At 33.1% G+C, this 25,145-nt stretch overlaps 1 protein-coding gene across 2 annotated transcripts; it reads left to right on the top strand.

Annotated features, from left to right (window-relative positions):
- The first annotated feature begins 13,945 nt into the window (after positions 1-13,945).
- On the top strand, positions 13,946-17,253 carry LOC113738419 (tubulin alpha chain-like). 2 transcript variants are annotated; one of them, XM_072046335.1, is made up of 5 exons: positions 13,946-14,123; positions 14,820-15,054; positions 15,663-16,033; positions 16,318-16,776; positions 16,862-17,253. In XM_072046335.1, the coding sequence occupies exons 1-5, from the start codon at positions 14,031-14,033 to the stop codon at positions 16,964-16,966; spliced, it is 1,263 nt and encodes a 420-aa protein (XP_071902436.1). In that variant the 5' UTR covers positions 13,946-14,030; the 3' UTR covers positions 16,967-17,253. The 2 variants fall into 2 exon arrangements, with proteins under 2 accessions (XP_071902436.1, XP_027121416.1); XM_027265615.2 differs by having other exon boundaries at positions 16,318-17,253.
- Positions 17,254-25,145: the final 7,892 nt, after the last annotated feature.

Raw genomic sequence — 25,145 nt, 5'->3', positions numbered from 1 at the left:
ACTACAATCAACCTACTCCTATAAATTAACCGATTTCCTAAAGTTGCTGGTTGAATTTTTAATGTGTCATGAACATCTTCTCATCTAGTCTTCTTACATGGCTGTGTGTGTCGACAAAAAAGACTAATATAAATGAAAAATCGTAGCATTTTTTTAATCCAATTTATTCAGAATATAGATGACAGAAAAAAAAAAAAAAAGGAATGCTCAGCGTGCCTTTCGGAGCACATGATTTTGATCCAATAGACAGCGAGGACTGAAGTCGAAGTCACGAGGAACCATTTTTTTTTTCCCTTCATTTTCTTCCATCAAAATCCAATGGGCTGGCTGTTTCTCTTACAATGATAATTAATTAGTCCTTTTGAGACTCCAAGAAAGATACTCAATAATCTTCTTTGCATATGCTTGGTGCTGTGGGGTGATATAATCATAAACTATTAATGTATGAAATATGTCTAGTTGGTAAAATCTGTTCACCGTATATAAAGAAGATTTTGGTTTAAGTTTCACTTCGATTAATCTCTTATTGATAAGTGACTTATAAGAATCCCTATAAACGGTTGAAAACATGTTTTGATGACCTGTCTTGATATCGAAATTGGTAACTTTCCCCATCTCCCAAACTATTTTAGATTAAAAATAAAAAGATAAAGATAAAAATATGAAAGAACTTTCTTTTTTACTAATATTTTCAAAAACTTATTTTCTACAATTGAAATTAGTAATTTGTGACTCACTCCTACAAAATATGCCAGTCCAAATGTGTCACATTAATTCATAGCGTACGTGCAACTGAAACAAATAGAGCTCATAAAACTTCAAAATCCAAATTAACTTGTTTGTACATCTTTACTATACGAGTAAATTGTGGTATCCCATATCCAATAAATGTGGTCTGAACGCAAACAAATTTAGTAAATTCAAATAAACATCCCTTTGTAAATGTATCACTATTACAATCTAGTTTGGGTATGGACGCCATTATCATTTGTACATGGCCACGGTTTCAAAACTATCATTTCCTATTTAATATCTACGGTTCCGATTCTTCTAAAAAGGTGAAAATTGAATCGACCTTTATAAAGACGGTTGTGGTTACGGTTGTTGAACCTCCGATTTCAGTTTTATTCTGATTATAGTTTCAGTTTCTTCCAATTACAGTTTTGGTTCTTTTAGTTATAAAATTGATTTAACAAAAATATGACAATAAATGTAGAAGAAAATAAGAACTCTATTGTATTATCATGTGCAAGGAAAATGATAAAGTGATGCAAATTTTATAAAAAAAAAAAAAAAATTCTTCATTGTTGATTACATTAGATTGGTCTTGAACTTAGATTAGTTATGGGGTCTAGGTTCACTAATAGAATGAGACAACGGGTTGTTGGTTAGGATTGGAGTTGCTGGTGTTGAGTGCTGACTATTGGTATTGAATTCTAAACTGACTAAATAGATTTAGATAGTAAGTATTTTTTTAGACGGTTTGAATCAGTCCTATACCGAAGGTTTCGGTTCCCGTTCCAATTCTGATTCAAATTTTTGGTGAACATAAACCTAATTCTTTTGTCACAATTATGATTTGGGTTTTGATTTTTAAAATTTGATTCGAATTCCTATCCAACAAACTACCGATCTAGTTGTGGTTCAATCTTAAATTGTGACCACCCTTGTACATGGTTAATAATTGAGCATTTCAACTACCAAACTAAACCGGTGACACCGACCAAAATGAACTTTTTACACCTGATACCTGACTTGAATTTGGTTAATTACTGAATTTCAAGTGATTAACTTTTGAAATTCCTATTCCTAGTGATAAATATATATTTTACGTGTTTTATTATTTAGTTTTGGTGTGTTTTAGTTATGTTTTTAGCTAATGAACTAGGATTTTAGTGAAAAAATGTATTTTATGGTTTAAAGTGTGAAAATTGTATTTCTATGGATTTTTATGGTGAAAACTTTATGTTTTTGTAGGTTTAATGAGTCAATCATCAAATTGAGTGAATTGAGAAGATAATTGGATGATTGATGATGGTTTGAAGTGATAAAAAGAGAATATGAAGCGCAAGAGAGGAAATGCAATCAAGAACAAAAGAAGAAAAGTTTTCTTACTTTGACACATTGTGATATTTTGGCTATATCTTGAGTTACAGGCATTGGATTGAAATGATTCCTAAACCATGTTAAAACTAAGAGTTGGATCTACATTTGGTATGAAGACATCGAAGTCTAGTTCAGCCTTTTTCATTGTTAAAAAGTCAAAATATAGAAGTGCAACTCTGTTGTCAAAAGCTGAAATAGATCTTTGACCAGTTGATGGTATTCTGATCATCTCTCCCGAGATCCAAATTGGATGATTCTTGAGGCATTGGAAAGCTAACCCAAAGGGCTACAACTTTCATGTTTTGCACGAAAGCTATTTTGACCTCCATCATTGAGAAAATAGCAGTTGAAGTGTGCAAAACTCAATACGCGACTATTCAATACACGAGAAGAAGTCGCATATTCTCACATGATTTCTGTAACTTGCTCATCAACTTGCCTTGCTTTCACACAACTTTTTCAACTCAATTCTAGTTAGCAATTCTGGCTGTATCTGACCAAGAAAAGGGTGGAAAGTTGGAGAGACAACTCATAGGAGTTCAAGTGTCAAAAAATGACAACTTTAACAACTCTTCTTGACCTTGAATTCCTCTATAAATAGCAGCATTTGGAAGACATTTTCAGAACTTTGGAAGACTAGAGAAACTCACAAAAAATGTAGCTTTCACTAGAATTTCCTTAGTTCATTAATTAGGGTAGATTAGTATAGTTAGTGTAGTTTTTCCATCTTGTATTAATTTGTAGTTAGATTTGAATGAAAATTTGAAGAGCAAAGATAGAGAGTTAGAGCTCATGTGACAAGGGTGACATCTCTCATATCACTTTCTCTTTTGTATTTGAATTCATGTTTAATTATAATACAAGTTTGGATTTTATTTTCATGTTTTGTTAAAGTTTATGCCTAGAGTATGGATGAACTTTCTATATCTTATTTGTGATGTTTACTTGGTTATTTGATGATATTATTTTGAGCAAGTTATTTATCACTTTTGCTTTTCTAATCATAATTAACCGGCCATTAATTGTAATAATCTTAAGATGTTAAGATTACAATAAGAATTGGAATTTAACACTAGTTTAAGGAAGTGATAAATCTAGGGAGTTCACTCATGAGAGTAGAGGAACACCTTTGTGGCTTTAGTGACTTGTTTCATGTAATTTCATAGAAAAAATGAGTTTGTAGTTAATTTCATAACCATGAGAGTAGGTATGGTTTAACTACAAGTATAGTTGATTCACTACGAGAGTAGGTTTCACATACATTAGGAAATTACGCCATAACTAGCTAAGATAATAGCATTCACTTAACCGGTAATCTTATTTACAAGAGTAGTAAGGAATTCTATATCTCTAGGAGCTTTCTAGTTCTAATTTTCATTACTTTTATGTTTATGGTAGTCTAGATAATAAGGAGTTTGAAAACTACCGATAATTGTCACTCTTTTCTGCGGGATCGATCTTTAATACCTTATACTCGCTTACAATTCGGATACTTGCAATAAATTGCGTGTGGGGTATTTAGGATTTATAAATGTAAAACTCGATTATGGATGAGCAAATTGTATATGTATATCCCGCGCACGTCACTTAGAAAATAAAATTATACATAGATACTTTCTCTGGGGGACCATTTCAACTGTTTGTGTCATTTTACTGAGCGTAATTTAATAAGTTGGAATTTTTGTTCCTAGGTATAATTAATTATGTTCTAGTCCGTTGGGGAATCTTATAATTAACAGCTATAATTAGTTTCATCATTCTTGAACAATGTGCCATGTTTTGGTCTCTATAGGGTGATAATTAGTCCCATAAATAATTAACATCAAGAAAAAAAAATCTAAGATACATGAGTTAATAAAGTGTGGATAGATTTAACTAAGTAGGATACTGAGTATGACGTTAGAAGCTTATTTCCCTACCTAGATTATTGTGCTATAGCCAAAAAAAAAAAAAGAAAAAAAGAAGCCAATATATGCCTGTCTCAGGATTTATTACTTCCTATAATATTTTGTGTTCTATTTTAAACACCTAATAGTTATAGGACTGTCACAAAAAACAAAAATTGGAATATACCATCATCTTTTGTGATTGATTCCATAATAAACTGGCAAGCAAGGTTGCCTAGAAGAAATAGATTGGCCGGTGAAGGTTTTCGTAAAATTGAACTTGAAGGAAAGAGTTTAATAACCTGAGCACGTGTAGTCATAGTTTAGCATCTTTTCTTCGATCCATGCCTTGATGGAAGAGAAATAATATTATGCTATAAATGTGCATATTACGATGTATAACTGCAACATTAATCAGGAATTGAATCTAACCATTTTGTCCTTTCTTCAGTGATTACATCGATTAAAGAGCAAAATATTTCCAAATTTTAGACCATGGGTTAGTTTCAATGGACTAGAAATTTTTTCCTATTCCGTTGAATAGATTAAGCTTAAGCTTTCATCACAGTAAAAAAATTCGTATGCAACAGATCGATAGAACATGGCATCCTGTACTAAGGTAGAAATTTGTTTAGTCAAATGGTCAGTTGTTGACTAGTTTGATTTACCCCCACAAAAAAAAAAAAAAAGGATTGTCTGAGCAAATTATAGGATTAATCTTTTTCCTGTAACTATGAATATCTAGTAAAGTCGTATTGGTAATACATACAAGATAACTTAACAAAAGAAATTTATTGCAGAATTAATGATAATACATGAAGGGCAACCGAAAAAAGTTAGAAAGAATGTCTATCATAAATGCCAAAAACATTTGTGAAGGCAACAAATAAAAGGAAATTAATTATTGTCCTTGTCTTTGTGTCGCTTAATTCAAGTGTTAGGATATTAGAACTGGCGTCGAAGAAGCTTTGGTCTAGTGGCTAATATTGAAACTCCAAAAATTAGAAGTTTTGAATCCTAGCTCCTCTGCTTCCTCCGCATTTCTTAAATTTCACCTGTCTTTTGCTAGAAAACGATAAACAGAAAAAAGATATTAGAACTAGTGATAGAAACATAACCATAAAAGAAAAAAGAAACAAAAATAACTGTCTCCCGTTTCTCCAATGTATTGCTTTACCCTTCCATCTTCATAATTTGATAAATACTGAGGGCAGGAATAAGATTCAAGACCACGAAGATACACAAATATAAGCCAAAAACTTATCTTTTCTTGGTTTTCTTGTCAAAATTGAATATGATGGTAAAAATAATACTTGAAATCTCCATATATTAATTTGAACAAATTTTGGACTTCATTGCAATATAAACTTTAGTCCATCCGTCTATCTTCTTTGCTATAAGCTTCTCCTTTTCAAGTACCTCTCCGATAGATTGGAGTAACCTGATAATCATGGCCTAGCAAATGAGTAGGATAGTGATTAATCAATAATCCTATTTGTAATAGTCGTACGAATTTGCAACACATGAATATATGAGTACTGCTGGCCAAATTATGCGGGAATTACGTGCAAAAAGAGCTTTTATATACATTTTTTTGCCCATTTAACAAAGACGTATTGAAAAACTGTCATCGTTTGCTGTTGAAGAAAAGGGATAATTAAAATAAAAAATTAGATACATAAAGAAACAAGTTGAATGAAAAATACTCCTAGTAAAGGGATTACGAAAATATCACTGTGCTAGAAAATTAAATGAGAAATTTTTTATCTCTTTTTCATGTATAGAAAATTAAATGACAATGTTAAACAGACCAAATCTCTCTTAAAATATGTGATATAATTCATCTTTGGGTTAAAAACAAAAAAGCTCCCTATGGTATACCTAATCTACAGAAAAACCCCCTGTAATTTCAAAACATATAAAACAACACCTCATATTTTAAACTAAATTGTAAACTAACAGAATTCGTTAAATTTAACGAAAATGACGGTTTCAGCCGTTAAACTTATCGGATTCCGTTAAGTTTGCCGTTAAATTTACCGGATTTCGTTAAATTTTCTGTTAAATTTAACGAATTCTGTTAATTTATAATTTAGTTCAAAACATGAGGTGTCATTTTGTATGTTTTGAAATTATGGGGGGCTTTTCTGTATATTACATATACCACAGGGGGATTTTTTGTTTTTAACCCTTCATCTTTTAAAAACTAGTGTATGATTTGGACTGTGGCACCTCAGATATAAAAATAAAATAGCTAGATGTAAATTTTGTTCGTTTAACGTACTTTTTTTTTTGTTTTTTTCCTTGTCATAAGAATTTTTTCCCTTTTATGATTTTACATAACACTAAGGGATAATTTTAGAAACCTCCTTTGAGGTTTCTTACAATTTCACTCGGCTCCCCTCAAATTTAAGAAATTACACTTACCTCCCTTGGCATAAAAAATACCTATAATACCCTCCACTTGGTAGACAATTCTAAATTTAAGGCAATAGATTTACAAAACCCAAAAAAATTATTTTTTGTATCTTGTCTACTTTCACTCTTTTCTTTTATAGTTAATATACTGCTATACCCTTTTTTTATTATCTTTAGTTTTGTAGATATTAGTAAATTGAAATTACAAAATTAATAGAGAGACAGTAGATTATGTATTAAACTAAAAGGAAATGAAGAGACTCGCAGTGATAGAGAAATAAATAATGAAATTGATGATTGAAATAGGAAGAAGAATTAAAGATGTGAAATTTGTCATATTTTATTTGTTGTCATGAAAATTTTTTATAAAATGTCAATAATTACATAAGGATTTCTTTCATTGGATTGGAAATTTTTGGTTATGATTTTATTGTGGAGACAGAATTTATTCTCTACTTTTGGAATATTAATATTTTTAAGACCATAAGAAGGTTGTAATGCTGGTTCTAGATCAGAGTATCTTGTATTGAAAAGGTATTTGAGCGTTGAGATAATAGGAGGTGTGTGTCTGTATGAGTTTTTTTTTTTTTTTTTTACGTGGCAAATACTAATGTTGTATATGTAATTTGGAATTTTTTGAATAGTTATTTGGATTTAGAACTTATGCTTGGATGGCTGTTAAGGATTATACTTGTTGATTTGTACAAAGTGTGGAAGAAAATGATTAAGCATACTATATTTTGCTTTCTTAGTTTTGTACAAAAGATGAATTTAGGATTTTTGAGAGAATCTAATTTGTTGGACCTATATTGTTATATAAACAATAAAAGTAGGGGAGGTATGTGTAATTTTAAAACTTGAGGGGAGCTCTTTGTAACTATTAAAAACCTCAGGGGAGGTTTGTGAAATTGTCCCTAACACTAAACTTTACTGTTATGCTCGATCTGTGGTTTCATAAAGAAAGATCAAGTTGTTAGAAGACGTGAAAGCTCTAGGACCAACAAGTACATACTATTCTTGTTTTTATTATACAATTACACTCTAGAAAACGGAAGCTGCAGTTTAACATAGTCATCTAATTTGTCATGTCCGAGTAAGCTTCTTAATTAGTTGTACACATTGTCTTTAATTACTATCACGTAACGCAAGTTGCATAAATTTGCTGACACTCCTATATGGAGATTGGCCATGTCAAATCGAGTTTGCAGAATTTTATTGATTAGTAGGCAATTAGCAGACTGCCTCGTACGTGGAAACATTCATCTCATTCATCCTTAACAGTGACCACTGCTTCTAACATTATTATATCATAGTTTCACTTCCAAAACTCAGTCTCATCTGTCCTATATTGCAACTATACATGCAAGTGGAGGTAAATTATGCATGCAAACTCTTGGAGCACATTTTGTCTCGGACGCATGCATATTTAATTTTTTGGTATGTTGCAGATTTATTTGCATGGTTCAAATCTTGGGGCACTTTATCCCTGCGTTGTTAGGTATGGAAATTTAATTGTTTTTCAATATTTTTTTTTATTTATGAGTTACCTCAATTTGATCGGTGTCCCTGGCAAGTGAAGGCCGAGTTGAGACTCACAAAACCTAGTGGTGATGTTGAATTATGGTTCAAAGAGTTAAACAGCCAATGATGGATGGGTTAAAGTTAATCTGCCAAGAGTTTAAGTTTAGGGGTTCTAAGGTACTTGTTAGTATATTTAAAATGGATTAATCTTTCCTGCACTGACAGTGTATACACTATCAGCGTTGGATTAATGACAAATATGCAAAATTTGAATTTGAAATTCAACTTTTACACATATGTCATGAATCCAACGATGATAGTGTATACACCTTCAGTATAGGAAAGATTTACTCATTTAAAATATACTAAACTTATTATGTGTACACATACATTTCATTCATAACACTATTATTGAGTTATCTTTGTATTTTACATCGAGAATTTTACAAAGAAATCTCTTCTCTTGGTGGATACAATCGAGAATTCTATATATATATAAAAAAAAACCTCTCCTTGTAGTGGTTTTAAATATATTGGGTATGAACGAATTTAAATGTACTAAGACACTGGTTCAAAAGAAGTTTTAGGGAGGTTTACGCCTCAATTCAAGAGAAATATTTGGTTTTAGTACCAAACCAAGAGAGTTCATTAGTAGACTATTTAATTCTTTGAGCTGTTAAGTCTTTTGTTGGTTCCCTTGCATTTTCTTATAGACATAGGTCAAACTATGTAAATTCTATGTAACTAATATTAGGATTCTACGGCAACGTGATGATAACTATCAATTTCAGAAGGATGATAGCTTCCAATTTCAGCTATCAATTTCAGTAGAACAAAAAAGTGCTTGATAATCTCGAAAAACAAATAACAAAGCTAAAATAACTGAAAGATAGATGTGTAAATAACATGTCAAAGCCTCAAAGGGGTTGTCTTGGAAAGTTCTCATGATAATACAGGTACGCTAAAGAAAACCAAAAGAGATTATACAGAAGCAAGCGCTATGGATCCACCGGCCATGCAAGTTTTGGACCAGTTGCCCACCTTTTTAATAATAAAACCAGAGCAAATCGTCAGAACCCCCCCCCCTCCCCCACCAAAACCAATTAATCTTCAATGAACGAGAAAAATGTAAAGCCGTACTTAATTTAACAGGTGTAGAAACGTGTATTAGTTTGTCAAAATACCCATTTTGCACAATATGCTGGACAAATTTAATTTCCTTGCCAGAAATCATCGTACAAGATTTAGACTAATTAGTGTTGATCGATCGATGTATACAAAAGAAGCATAGAGAGGTTAGAATATGTTCAAACTAGGACCTGCTTTCTACCAAGATTTAGAGGGTAAAAATCTGAAAAGTGTGGACGACTTCGATTAACTAGAAAAATATGGAGATGCTTTCTTCTTCTTCTTCTTCTTTTTTTTTTGCAAGGTATTTCATAAAATGACTTTTTTCCTTTTTTCACAGGGTGTTTATAGCCATCCCAGTATGATACAGAGGGATCTAAACAAAAGAAAAAAAGCCCATTTTCTTTTGACACTGTTTGTTAGGCTTCATAGAAACTTTAAGCCCATCAGTAAAACTCAAACTCAAAAAAGAAACACAACACATTCAAAAACATACAATTATAAATTATTTTGTTTTATCTACATCAGGTGTATGCAATATTGACGGGCTTATAGTTAGGGGTGGCAATTTTCGACACGACATGAAAACACGACACGAACCTAATACGAAATTAATGGGTTTGGGTTGAGGTTTCGGGAATTCAGGTCAGAATTGGGTTGAACCCGATGAACCCGAAAAGAAAACAGGTCGATTTCGGGTCAACCCGTGGTGACCTGATATGACCCATTTACGAATTAAAAATAATTTAATAAACATAAAAATAATTTTATCTAACTAAACTAAGTTATTCTTTTTTTCAAAGGCATTAATTACTTAATCCTAAATGATTTTATTTAATTTGTGTGAAGTTGAAATTATTATATTTGGACAAATAATATATTATATTATTTTTTACTTTTATACTGTTTTAATTTATTTTATATTTTGTTTGGGATAAAACACTTTTACGGTGTTTAATTTATTTTAGATTTGGTTTGGAATTATTTATTTAAATTTTTATTACTTGATTATGTAATTAGTTTTGTAAGAAATTGATTTTATTAGAAATTACAGTGATGAATTAATAAATTAAAATTAAGTTTCGGGTCATTTCGGGTCGACCCCGCCAACCCGTCAACCTGAAATTTTCGGGTTCGGGTCAGCATACCTGACCCGTCACGGGTTGGCGGGTCGGGTTCGGATCAACAAATTTTCTGACGGGTCGAGTCAGAACCCGACCCGCCAACCTGATTTGGACCCGAATTGCCACCCCTACTTATAGTGTTCCATTGACAAGTTTATTGATGGGCTTATGAGGCGAAAGGGGGAATAAGAGGTCTCAAGTCTCGAATCGTAGATCTCGTGGTCATTAAACTAACGTTAAAACCAGTTATATTGGGTTTTGAAGATTATCTATTTTAAACATTATACTAATTTTAAAAGACTACCAATTTTAGACAAATAATAACTAATTTACTGAAGGGTCCAAACTATAAACATTATGTACATTAGTCACCCTAAACTAAATGTTTTGCTTCTCAAACAAGCATATTCTTTTTGACAATCAACTTTCCACTTATTCTATGCGGAAATTTTTGATGGGTTTTTGGGACATAAGGCAGCAGAAAAAATAAAAAAATTTCCCAAAAAACCACTCAGGATCACCCTAGGTTTTGCGAATGTTCAACAAGAAAGGGAAAAAACAGATTACCTTAATCTTTGTGATGTTCCTCTGAGGTATTGGAGAAGACAAACAACCCCTTGAGCAGTTCAGATGTCCTACCTCTATCGAAATCCACACGAGAGTAATATCTGGATCGTCTCTACGATTTTTGTGTGAAAGTGATGAAAGTTGCTAGCCTTTCTTTTCACCTTTCCTTGTCTATTTTTTCTCTCTATGTATGTCTCACATACTTTTCATTCTCCACTCTCTATGTTTGTCACGAATCCTTTTTCCTTTAAAAAAAAGTCATAGGTTTTTCATCGTACTAACAGAGATAGGATTGACAGAAAGAAAAAGAAAAGATAGGTTTTTATTGTTTTATTACAAATCAAACGAAAATTTATCCAATAACAAACTCTATCTTTCAGCTATCTGATAGATAGGGGATAACTATTTTCTCCTATCTGCTCAAATAGGTTTGGAATTTATTTTCTTTGTAATTAAATCCCAAAAGTATCTTATACTTTATTTCCAAGTTTTCACTCGGACACATAATTTTAATCCAGAATCAAAACTCTAATGCGTGTGATTCAATAGCCTCCAAATACATTGGCAATAATTATGACTTATAATTCCCAAAAAGAATTAGATAAAATAAACAACTTTATTTTATCATTAATTACAATAATTAATTAATTCATAATTATAAATCATGAGCGGTGTCTAGCGACACATCATGATCACCCAAGTACCCGGAATTAGTCAAGGGAATTTTGACCTAACCTTTCCATGAAAAGTTACCATGTAATTATTATCTTTTCACCACCGATATCCAATTAGTCAGAGAATAAGGAATAAGTGTCAATTCACTAATGACTAATTAAATTTACTAGTTTCTAGAATTAACCCTAGATTAGGTTAACTTGAAAATATTCTTCAATTAACCTAACATAGTCGACCTTTTAGGGTTAATTTCCCACTAGTGGCCATCCGGATATCAACTCCTACTATCTGAGTGGTGAATCCTATCTTGATCACTCATTATCTTTCCGTGCTTCACACTACACCCAATCTCTATTCTCTAAGTTACTCTCAATAAGTACCAAGCAATAGAGTCAAAATATAGTGATTCACACTCAATATACTATGGTGATCTCAAGTTGTAGGATCATTCACATAACTTTCCACAAGAGATACAACCATTGGCACAAGATAGATATCCTAATGGGATCTCTAAGTGGATTATTCCAATGTATTTGTACTTTACAAATCATCTACACATTAACCTAGGTATCTATATACCATGGTTGATGAGAACAACCACTACTTACATTAAGTAGAGACTAATTGTATACTAGTTTTTCCGTATTAATGATATCCTATTTCATTAGTACTATGACTAGGAGAGTTTAAAAATATTACTATAAATGTGATTTATATCTCATAGTTATCAATACTTGTGACTACCATCACATCAATAAGTATTCTAAGAACTTTATTAGTTATATTTAACATTTAACATATAAAGAAGAAGTTATAAGATACAAAACATAATAAGGAATGTATTAAACAAAATCATTGTTTTAGGACATACATTCCAACAAATTTGAGTGAAGGGAATTGGGTAAGATATATGTACAAAGATTTGTGAATGATAGTTTGAATACAAAATACGATAATACCCATATTAACCAACATGTCCGTACGTCTGAGTTTGAGTACCATGGATATATGTAAATCTAGTGTTAGAAGTACCATGTAAATTTCATTGCAGTACAATCTGATTGTGCTCAAGGCATGATAAGTTGTAAAGATGCGCTTCTTGGTAAAATGAAATCTATTATTGAACTTTAAATGACTAAGTGATTGAATCATGGACTCATGGCACGAGTTAGGCAGTTTATAGCCAAAAAATAGGGGTGTAAATGAGTCTAATTAAATCGAACAATCTAGTATTCGAATTTATTTGATTATTTTAACTAAACTAGACTCATTTATTGTCGAGCCGATCTAGAATGAGTTTGTTCATTGAGTTTGAATATCATTAAACATAAAATGTTGTTTAAATTAGACTGGACTAGTTAACGACAATTTGAACGAGCTCTTACTAGGTTGAGCTTGATTTGAGTATCAAATAATTTAGTTCAACTTTTAACCCTACCTATAAAAACCATTGTGGCTAGAATCATAACCATATGTGTACATGGCTAGGGTTCCATTTTGAATCGAGAACCGCATCAAATTAGACCGTATCCAAATTGAACCAGAATTGAAATTTGGAATTGGGAACCGAAACCAAGAAGGGAATTGTAGATAAAGCTATCGATTCTGGTCCTGTAAAAGTATAATCAGAACCGCCAGTTTCGGTTCTAGTTTGGAATAGTCTGATAAAGGTAGATAAGCTTGGCCTAAGTCCAAGTTGTCCACCTTGGAGATACTCTTAATGTCTCTAAAATCGTGTGTATCTTTTATTTAAAATGGCTACTAACATTCAATAGTGTGATGAAAATTTCATAAAGTTTGTATCATTTTTTTCCTTATTCAGTACTTAAAAAAATCAAAATCTTGTTTTTTTTAATACTTTTTTTTGGTCTCGTTCTCTCTATCTTAAATCTATTGTCACCTTACTTTCACATCAAAATTTTGAATGATAAATAATTAAGTATAACCATAAGTAACTAGAACCGAAAGTAAAAGAATCAAAATTGCAATCGTAAGAAATCAAAAATATAACTGGAATCAAATCTAACAGTTTTAGAATCATTATCAAAACCGTCTTATAGGCTGCAATATTGATTTCACTTCTTCATAAAATTGGAATCGACGATTTTAGAACAGTTACCATGTATCCTGTTTAATGACTTGAGCACCTTGGTTTAGATTTTAGCTAGTAATGTCCTAATTATTTATGAGAAATTCTATGGCCCCTCTAAGAAATAATCACAATTTAAGAGTCCACGTTGCAAATGATTGAAATTATTACATGGTCCAAGAAATAGTCCCAATCTAAGAGTCCATTATTTTCAGCCCTTGATTAAAACTCTAATGTCGATAAAGGCTTGATTAATCCTCAATCCATCAATTCAAATTTCAAAAACTTTAAAGCCCGGTTTTGCTCATACCGTTGCAGAATTTAAAAAAGAAAAAGAAAAACTTTAACGGCTACCTTTCATAACTGTGCCTATATATCAAGGTTCTCAACCCCTAACAAAACCTAATCCTCTTTTTAAGATAATACTTTCTCATTTTCAGTCTTAGTAATAAACAAAGAAACATTTCTCTGTAACGAGGCCAAGCAAAGAAAAAGGGCAAAAAAAAAAGAAACAAAATGAGGGAATGCATTTCAATCCACATTGGTCAGGCTGGCATTCAAGTTGGCAATGCCTGCTGGGAACTCTATTGTCTTGAACATGGCATTCGGGTAACCTAATTTCCTATTCTCTTTCTCAGTTCTACTTCTTGTTTTACTCTAACTTATTGAACCTACCTTTTCTGGAATTAGCTTTGCATTTTATTTTCCTGGTTTGTTTTGTAACTAGTATTGGGATTTGGGATTAACCGTTTCCTTAAACCATCGCAATGTCGATATTTTTGAATGATTTCTGCATTTTCTTTCTGGGTTTGTGTATTTGATGAATTAGGATTGACCCTTTTCTTGAGACGCCTTACAATTGCATTTTCTTAAATATTTCGGATTTTGTTATGTTCGGTTTTGGCATAGTGATGGGCCCTTTTTTCTGTAACCACCCTAGGATTTCAATTTCTTGAATTATTTTCGGCTTTCCTTTTCTGAGTTTGTGATGTTTATTTGATAAATTTGCCATTTCTTCAAATATGTCTATTTCTTTTGTCTCGGTCTCTGATGTTTATTGGGGTATGGAACTAGCGATTGACTTTTTCCGTAAGCCATCTTAAGTTTTTCATCTATTGAACAATCAAAAATTGCATCTTTTCTGGGTTTTTAATGTTTATTATTGTTGGCTAGCTAGACCCTTTTGTTGAACCACCACCTTATAAAGTCTTTTTTCTTGAATTATTTTGACTCTTTTCCTTCATGGTTTTGTGATTTTTATTTATACTGGACTTGATCTAATTGTTGTTACATTGTTTAATGCAGCCTGATGGACAAATGCCAGGTGATAAGACAGTTGGGGGAGAACATGATGCCTTCAATACCTTTTTCAGCGAAACAGGGGCAGGGAAGCATGTCCCTCGAGCTGTTTTTGTTGATCTTGAGCCAGCTGTCATTGATGAGGTGCGAACTGGTGATTATAGGCAGCTCTTCCACCCTGAACAACTTATTAGTGGCAAAGAAGATGCTGCTAACAACTTCGCTCGTGGCCATTATACCAGTAAGGAACTCAGAACCATTTACCGCTCATTTGATTTATGATTTCTGGTTGTACTTTTATGGGTTATTAGTGTTAATAGTGCACATTTTCCTTTTTCTGGTGTTTGGTTTTGCTAAGTTAAGTAACTTCTATGCTTAAAACAATTTATTTGATATTACTAAATTTATTTGTCAATGATGATGGGAACTTTCAGTTGATGATTCAGAAATTTCATGGTGATTGAAGCCATTTAGTTCTGCCATGCTTGTTTGAGTCGCAACAGCAACGAAGCAAACATTCCTGATAAATGAGTATTGGATCATGCATGAGCTATTGTGATATTAGACTTTGTGTATGCCTCTTTATTACTGTGGGAGTGGGAAATAATGGAAAGCAGTTAATCATTCCTTAATAATCAATCTGAATGTGGAAGGTGGTATAGGAGACTATGGTGTCACCATTTTGTGGCCAAATCACTTCAATTAACCATCCAAAGCAATTTCCCTTTCGGTTGTAAGATTCTTTATGTGGAGATAATTTAAGAAGTATTCACATATTGGTTTTCCATTTTCACTTATTCCAAAACTTTGGTAATGTTTTAATGTATCTTTCATTCTTGGTCTCTTCAGTTGGGAAAGAAATAGTGGATCTCTGCCTGGACCGCATTAGGAAGCTAGCTGACAACTGCACAGGATTACAAGGATTCTTAGTTTTTCATGCTGTTGGTGGTGGAACTGGCTCTGGCCTTGGTTCATTACTGTTGGAGAGGCTTTCAGTTGACTATGGCAAGAAATCAAAGCTTGGGTTCACAATTTATCCCTCTCCCCAGGTCTCAACAGCTGTTGTTGAGCCTTACAACAGCGTTCTTTCCACTCACTCGCTCCTTGAGCACACAGATGTTTCAGTGCTTTTGGACAATGAAGCCATTTATGATATTTGTCATAGATCACTGGATATTGAGAGGCCTACCTACACCAATCTGAACAGGTTGGTTTCACAGGTATGAAATATAATGACATTTATTCTGGCCACCCTTATTACTGTTTGAAAGTTAAAGCTGTTTGCATTTGTTAAATGTGGAATAACACTACATGTCATGGCTAGTCCATTCATTTGTCTTGCTGGTATGTTTGGTAATGTTGTGCCTTGTTTTTTGAAAATTCTAGAATCTGATGTCAACTAGAAGTAGAAAAGGATGTCAAATAGTGAAATAGATCATCAGCTGACCAATGAAGATCCCTGATTGATGCTTGTCTTTGAGCATAATCTGTCTTTTGCATGCAGGTGATCTCCTCCTTGACAGCATCTCTTCGCTTTGATGGTGCTCTTAACGTGGATGTTACTGAATTCCAAACGAACTTGGTGCCATACCCACGTATCCATTTCATGCTTTCCTCCTATGCACCTGTTATTTCTGCAGAAAAGGCATACCATGAGCAACTATCAGTTGCAGAGATAACAAATAGTGCATTTGAGCCTGCTTCCATGATGGCCAAATGTGATCCTCGACATGGAAAGTACATGGCTTGCTGTTTGATGTATCGTGGTGATGTGGTTCCAAAGGATGTCAATGCAGCTGTTGCTACTATCAAAACAAAGAGAACCATCCAATTCGTGGACTGGTGTCCGACTGGATTCAAGTGTGGAATCAACTACCAAACTCCCTCAGTTGTTCCTGGTGGAGACTTGGCCAAGGTGCAGAGGGCAGTTTGTATGATCTCAAACTCTACTAGTGTAGCAGAAGTGTTTTCAAGAATTGACCACAAGTTCGATCTCATGTATGCTAAGCGTGCCTTCGTGCACTGGTACGTTGGTGAGGGAATGGAAGAAGGCGAGTTTTCTGAGGCTCGCGAAGACTTGGCTGCTTTGGAGAAGGACTATGAAGAAGTTGGTGCAGAGGATATTGACGGTGAAGATGATGATGAGGGCTTAGAATATTAGACTTGGCTCCACTGACTTCACCAATCGTGACTCGCAGGCAATGGGAAATTAGACTATCTGTTAGAAAAGTTTAGGGACTATATTAGTACTAGACATTGTAGTTCTAATAATTTTAGCAATGATGCACTTATTCAGTCTGGTAGTATGTTACTCTAAGTTTATATGTTCAAGTTAGTGTTGGGACATTGGAGTTTTAGTAATTTTAGCAATTGTAAACTAATTTAGTCAGAGGTACTCTCGTTTCAAGTTTATACATGTAATCAGGTTAGTTTTGTTGCACACCTAAAGGGACACATCTAAAAAGAGAACTTGCACAAAAAGTTCCAGGCATTTACTTCAATCTTTGGCTGATAGGAAATTGGCAAAGATTTTTCAGTGCTTTTTAGCTAGCCGGGGGATAATAACTAGCCAATTACACTTTTTTTTTTTTCATCTTTTACCTCAGCTGTTTTGTGACAAGCACTATCCCACAGAGTTCTGTATTTATTCGACTAAATGAGATACAAGAAATATGTTTTTAGATACATTGTGCATCTTAAAAGTGCATGGAAGTACCTAAACGGTTCATTGCTTCAAAAAGTTCAAGTTGCATTTAGTTGTTTTTACCAGAATAACTCTTAAACTTTAATGTAGTACAATCGAACTCTAATAGTAAGTTAACTTATTGTTAAGTTAAACCATGTCAAAACCATATATTCTAAGTAATTGATAATTATTTAAATTTTGAACCAAGTATATAATGTAAAACCCATAAATAAGACTGAAAACCAACTCCCCTTAGACAAATTTTCTCAATTTTTTTTTGTTTGATAAAGAACCATAGATTTTATTATCAACTAATGTCCACATTAAGAGGGAAAATGACAAAGTCTGGGGGAGTAGAATCCCACCTAGAAGCATTAGCTTATATGTTTTGCATGACAAGCCAACAGCTATATGCATAACATTGTTAAGTTCTTGGGATCCAGTTGGCTTCCCAAGTTCTTGGGATCATCTAAAAACTGGACCAATCATCCTCCAATGAAATAATGCTCTCAATGATTGCTTGAGAATCATCCTTGAGGATAATATCCGTAGCTTGAAGCTGAAGTAGAGCATGAAATGCAGTTTTAGCAGCTAAAGCTCCAGTAGCCTTTACTGATAGAACACCATCAACTTGGTTTGTCAGTCTAGCTATGAAATTATGAGAATTAATTATCTCTAATAACTACTCCAATGCCACAGCAGCCTTCATTTTGAAAAACTCCTCCATCAAAGTTGGCCTTTAAAAAACCTTGCTGCTGTTTCATCCAAGATGTAGGGGCCGAAGTAGGTATATGAGAGCCATGTAGCGAACTCTGAACGGCTTCTTGGTAATCTTTCCAAAAACTAGTTGCAAAAGAGACTAGTGAAAGTTGATCTTTAGAAGTCCCTTCAAATATTTTCCCATTCCTGTTATTCCATAAACTCCACAAAATAGTAGCAACAAGTCCCATGTCTGACGCATGCAGGAAAAGGAGAAGGGAAGGAAATCAAGTTGAAAAAACTTGGGGCCTATCTAGATGTAGCTTGCTGTAAAGATAACACAGAGCCCAAACCTGCACTGCCAGAGGGCAATAAAGAAAGATCTGATTCAAGCTATGCTTGTCAGCCAAGCATAAAGAGAATGTGTTGAAGGTTCATAACCTTCACCTTTACCTTTATACATTAGCATAAATGTTCATTACCTTCGCAACCTTCCCATAAGCATAAAGGTTCATAACCTTCACCTTTGTACATCAACAGGAAAGTATTCTTGAGCTTATTAGTCATTACTGCTGTGTATTCGTATTACAACTACCTATTCTCAACTTATGCGGGTTAATTTCACTTTGCGCCCTTCAATTATACCTAAATTTTCACTTTAGTCCTTGGACTTAAAAATGAGACACTATAGTACCTAAGTTATAAAAATTTTCCCACTTAAGTAATATCGTTAAGAAAATGAGATAGATTTTATGCCTAAGTGGATGTACTGTTGGGACTAAATTGGGAAAAAATTTATATTTTAGGGACTAAAATGGATAAGTTCTATATTTTAGGATAATTTAGAAATTAAAATGCCTCATTTTAAAGTTTAGGGATCAAAATTAGAACTCAGGATATAGTTAAAGGATGCAAAGTGGATCTAACCCCAACTTATGCTGGATGATAGGAGATTCAGATACAACGTATGCCAAATTAAACATAAAAAATCACAATAAAAGTTGTTTGTTTGGTCATAACGTATAACTTAGAGATGTTAACTTTTTTCTCATTTCAAAATTTCAAAAAGTTGTGCAGTATCAGTAACAAAAGAGAAACTGCAAACATGACCAGCCAACCAATTATAAATGTATGAGTTTGTTTTAACTCGTTCGTTTGTGTATTAGTTCCATTTTGCACCTTTCTCAATTCCTACTTTGATCCTTGAACTGTGAATCGGGATATTTAGTTCCACTCATCCTGCTTAAGTACAATTGTTAACAAAATCTCCAAAACTAACGTTAGTCACAAGAGCAGTATGGTTGCACCTTGTAAGGGCACAGAAGGAAAATCCAATCAAACAATAAAAAAAAATCTCAAAATAAAGATGGAGTTTAGGGACCAATTAGTGGAAATCAAAGTATAATTTATGGATTAAATTATCTAAATTTAGAGTTTAGAGATTGAAGTGAGAATCAGAATATGGTTTAGGGACTAAAATGTTCCAATTTATACTGGAAGGCTGCAAAATGGAATTAACCCGCCATTTGTTGTTAAAACCAGCTTTGAGTGTTTAGGAAGTGCTAAACTCAATTTTAGTGTACTTTTAACCTCCCTTTAATAACATGAGAATAAGAAAATCATTTTAATTGAAGGACTTTTTTTAATCAATGCTCATTAGGTATTTGTTAACATATCTATTTTAATCTGATCATTTGAGTGCGGCCACACTACATATTTCATACATCATTCATTAGTGTTTGTATAATCTCTCTATTTAATCTTAATTTTTTTAAACAAAAAACTAACAATTGACACCCCTCTATAAAACAATGCTTTTTAGATAATAGATAGGGTTAATTCCATTTTGTCTCCCCAACTTTGGAAGATTACCTACTTCAGTCCCTAAACTTCAAAATGGAACACTTAAGTCCCTAAACCTATAAATATCTCCCACTTAAGTCCCTAAACTTATAAAATGGGACACTTAAATCCCTAAACCCTTATAAAATGGGACACTTCGACCACCAACGGCATTCAGGATTTGTTAACAATTTTCCTTAAGTGGGAGGTATTTATAAGTTTAGGGATTTAAGTGTCTAATTTTGAAGTTTAGGGACTGAAATGGGTAATCGTCCAAAGTTTGGGGGGACAAAGTGGTATTAACCCTAATAGATAACAGACCTTTGATCTGAGTTTTATTTTTTTAAAAACTTTGGTCTAACTAATTTAATTAGCACGCAAATACGACATTAAGTAAATAGGTTTATAATGGATGATTATTATATCATTGAACAGTGATTATTCATTATAAAACTCTTAGGCTCAGTTAAAATTGTCGAACAGCATGTCTCATAAATATATAGGTCACGTTATATTTTCTTGTTAATTTTTATAAATAACATCCTACTTTCTTTATAAACTTAATTTCTTACAAATCCAAGGGCATTACAAAAGAAACTCTTAACACTAAGTCTTTTTCTCATTACATGCCAAATATTTCCAACAACCAAAAATAGCCATCTTGGTAGGATTATAAAATCCTGTTCTTTCCAGCAAGGACCAAGGAGGTCTGATCATTTAATCAGAAACAAATAACTGTGTCATCAGCAACCAAGGGACGTCTGATTTTCTTGTCAGAAGTGAGTTCATGACAGCATGTTCAATTGAGCTATGTGAACTGATCCTTTCTGATTTGTTCTTCATGCATACACGTTTCTGTGTTTTTTTTTTCGGTACTAACACTCGTAAGGTAATGATGATGTAGAGCACCGATTGTGGGGCATTTGAGTGATGACAAAAATATGTCATTTTCCTGCGAGAAAGATGTTGAGAGGAAGAGATCACCTTCGAGTTCCATTGTAGACGCCAAAAACATGATATGAGCATTATGTTGTTCAACATGAGAACTCAAATGCTAGTTTTCCTCCTTTTTTTTTCTTTTTTTTTTAAACTACATTAAAGATATAGTTAGTTAGATCCTTTCGGCAGCACGTAGGCTATCACAAATTGCATTGTTTATGTTAGGAAATTGGCTTAATTTCTTTTAGGTAGATTTCTTGTTTTGTGTGGAAGTAACTAGCTTCCTAATTGATTTTAGTTAGTTGAAGTGGTAGCCAAGAAATATTCTATTTAGTTTAGAATTAGAAGTTATTTTTTATTTTGTACAAGTCTAGGAATTAGAATTGGTTTCCTATTATTGTTTGGATTTTGTCCAAATAATGTTCTTTATAAAGAAATGGATTGGCATACTACACAGGAGATACAGAAGGGCATACAAGGATAACATGTAGCCTTATACATGGGTGGTGAGAGAGGGTTCTTGGGAGATGAGAGATGGAATATAAGGGTTGGATTTGGATGCAAGTTATATTCTTGTATAGAGTTTTCCTCTCATAATAAAGAACATGTTTCTCTCCGTGGACGTAGGCTCAATGGTGGAGTCGAACCATATTAAATATTGTGTGTCGTCTATTTTTCATGCTTATGGCTTATTTATCATTAAATTGTCGTATATTTGATATCTCAATAGTTGTTTGTTCCGCACTTGGATCCTAACAAGTGGTATCAGGGTTTGGTTGCGAAACTGGGCTGTTTACAAGCACTTGAATCCCAACAAACTAAATGATTGGATCAAGAGTGTGGTTGTTCAAGGTTGGGCCCTGGTTAAATATTGAGATCAAGTAGATTAGCGGCTGTTACTAATTGAACAATTTAATGAGTGATATCCTTGTTTCAATTGCTTAGTAAGAAGCATTGATGGTGAAGGATGGGAAGATGAAAAGTATAGAAATACTTGACGGTGAATCTAGGCAGGTGATTCAAGAGTCAAGAAAAAGGTGGAGTTCAATATTGATTTTGAAAGTGAATCGGTGGAGATTTTCTCTCACCTCCAACGGTTGATATTTCATTCCGGTGGCTTTTAGATTTCAGTTATGCTTTTTGGGTGGTATGACACGTGTCCTAAAGAAATAAAGAGATCTAATTTTCATGCACCAAAAGGTTCTGACAATTACAAGTTTTTTATTTTAGATGGAATCTTGGAAACCACACATGGCGAGACAGTCCTGAGAATGGGAAGAAGTATGGTGATTTTACCACTTAGTTGCCTCAATGGTTAGGGTTAGAGCTCACAGAAGGGGATCTCGAGTTGCAAGTGGTGGTGAAAAGAAATCCTGCAAATGGGGATGGTGAATTGAGGCACCTTCTCACGAGTCAACTAGAGGTTGGATTCGGGGTAACTATACATGTTCATTTGTCGATTGAATCAATTTGGTGTCAGGACTGTATTGATTCGAGTGTGTAGTTCAGTACCATATTATTTGATAGTTGAAAACAAATGGTAGCTAAAAGAAATTTTCGCCAAGGTGGATATTTGTTAGAAAATTGACTTAATTTCTTTTAAGTAGATTTTTTGTTTTGTGTGGAAGTAACTAGTTTCCTAATTGGTTTTAGTTACTTGAAATAGTAGCCAAGGAATAATTAATTTAGTGTAGAATTAGAAGTTATTTCTTATTTTGTACAAGTCTAGGAATTAGAATTGGTTTTTGATTGTTATTTGGGTTTTGGCCAAATAATGTTTCTTATAAATAGATGGGTTGATATACTACACAAGAGACACACAAGGACACACAAGGGTAAAATGTAGTCTTATACATGGGTGGTGAAAGAGGGTTCTTAGGAGATAAGAGATATTATACAAGGATTGGGTTTGGGTTCAAGTTGTATTCTTGTATAAGGTTTTCTTCTCATAATAAAGAACGAATTTCTCTTCGTGGACGTATATTTAATGGTGGAGTCGAACCACGTTAAATATCATGTGTCGTCTATCTTTCATTTTTGTGACTTATTATAATTAAATTATCGTATATTTGATATCTTAATAGTTGTTTGTTCTGCGCTTGGACCCTAACAGTTTATATGATAAGAACTTCTTTTTCTTCACATTCTTCTATTATCTGCTATTAAGGAACACGATAAGAAGTAAGCTTAATCTTACTTCGCTTGCAAACCTTTAACTTTTTTATGCTAAAGTACACACTTTAGATACACTTTAAAGTGTATCTAATTCAGTTGTTTAACGTTATACTTACATAAGCGTTTTTTTGTTGGATAATGTATGATTTTGAATTCTAAATTATATTTGTAATCTTTATAAGATTTTGAATATAATGATAAATTAGTTAAATTTTATTTTTAATTTTTTAAGGAATAAAAGTTATCCCAAAATTACTAATTTTGAATTTGTGCTAAAAGTGATTTGAAACCAAAATCTCTAATCCTAAATTATTCCAAAAACTCTTTTCTGGTACATATACATTTATATATGTGCATGTCACTAAATTAATTACTGATACTCTTTGTCATGTAAGGATACCAGCAAAATCAGTACACTGAACGTTCAAAATAGGCAGGATATCCAATTCCAAAACCAAACTTTGAAACACACGATATATACCAATTCAGAAAGATCTTCAATTCTTATTTAATTTTTTTTCCTTTTGAAGTCTTGAGCATATATCCTTGAATATTGATGCATCAATCATTAATGTACGAGAGAGTTCTAATCCTACAATAGTTTCCCAGATATCAAAGCACTAATATATCAGATTCCATGTATGTCAGTGGAAGTAAATATGCTCTTTGTTGTGCATTAGGATGCATTCCAAACATTCATAATCGCCTTTCCAAGAATCATCCTTCCAAGCCCGAATGAAGCACTGAAAAAACCCATGTTGCGTGACTTAATTTTTTTTTTTAAATTATTGTCTTTCCGTCAGAATAAGGAAATAATTTTATACTTTTTGATTTCGTAATTTATCTAAATGACAAACCTGTCACAGTATATAATTTAAGCCATAGATTTTGATGCCAACTAAAAAAACTCGTACGAGAATCTCATGTTTGTCAATTACTTTATTCAACAAACTTAGGTAGACTATGTTTGGAAAACAACAGATGGATATGGCCACTTTCTTTTCTTTCAAATAGATGAGATTGAAAAAGGGGTGATAGCTATCACTACAAGAAAATTGGTCATCAGTGACAACTTTTCTCTGTGACGAAAAAAAGTTGTCACAAAAGTTGATCCTTTATTGACGACTTTCTAGCTCGTCACAAACCTCTAATGGGAGCCAACTCATTTGTGACGACTTAGAAAAGTCGTCACTAGTAAATTCCGGCCAAGATTTAGCAAGAGCGCGGGAGTGTTTAGAACACACAATAGTGACGACATTAAGAACATCATCACTATTGTTTGGCCTATTTACGGACGACTTTTTGTTGTCGTCACTGATCACTAAAAAAAAAAGGTTATTAGTGACAACATTTTGTAGTGATGACAATAGGTCGTCACAAAAGGAGCTTCTTTAATCGCGACACCTAAAGTTGTCACAATTGCATCAAAGCAACTAAATGTTTAGTGACGACCCGTTATTTTCGTCACAAACTACACTACAAGAAATATGGTCATTAGTGACAACATTTTCTAGTGACTACAAAAGTCGTCACAAAACGTGGTTGTTTAGTGACGACAAGGAAAGTTGTCATAATTGTTCAAAGCAACTAAGTCTTCAGTGACGACCTTGAAAATGTTGTCACTAAAATGCTCTATATAGTGACAACTTCTAATATCGTCACTGTCACTCTACCGATTCGGATTTAGTGCAAGAATTGATCGTCACTGTTTAAAGTACTTATTTCTAAGTCACTTTCATTAATTCTACTGTGCCACCCTAACTTTTGCGATTTAACCCCAAATGTTGTAAAAAATTTCATTATTATACCTTAACTTTTACAATTGAACCCCATATATAGTACACCGATTTCTTTAATTCTATTATTGCTCCCTAACATTTGTAATTTAGCCCCATATGTAATTCACCAATTTCATTAATTCTACTATGGCACTCTAACTTTTGCAATTTAACCCCCATATGTAATACACCAATTTTATTATTTCTATTATG

Source organism: Coffea arabica, chromosome 4c, assembly GCF_036785885.1.
Source record: "Coffea arabica cultivar ET-39 chromosome 4c, Coffea Arabica ET-39 HiFi, whole genome shotgun sequence".
Taxonomy (NCBI): Eukaryota; Viridiplantae; Streptophyta; class Magnoliopsida; order Gentianales; family Rubiaceae; genus Coffea; species Coffea arabica.
Note: the sequence above shows the minus strand (reverse complement) of the source record. Positions and strands in the feature narration are given on the sequence as shown.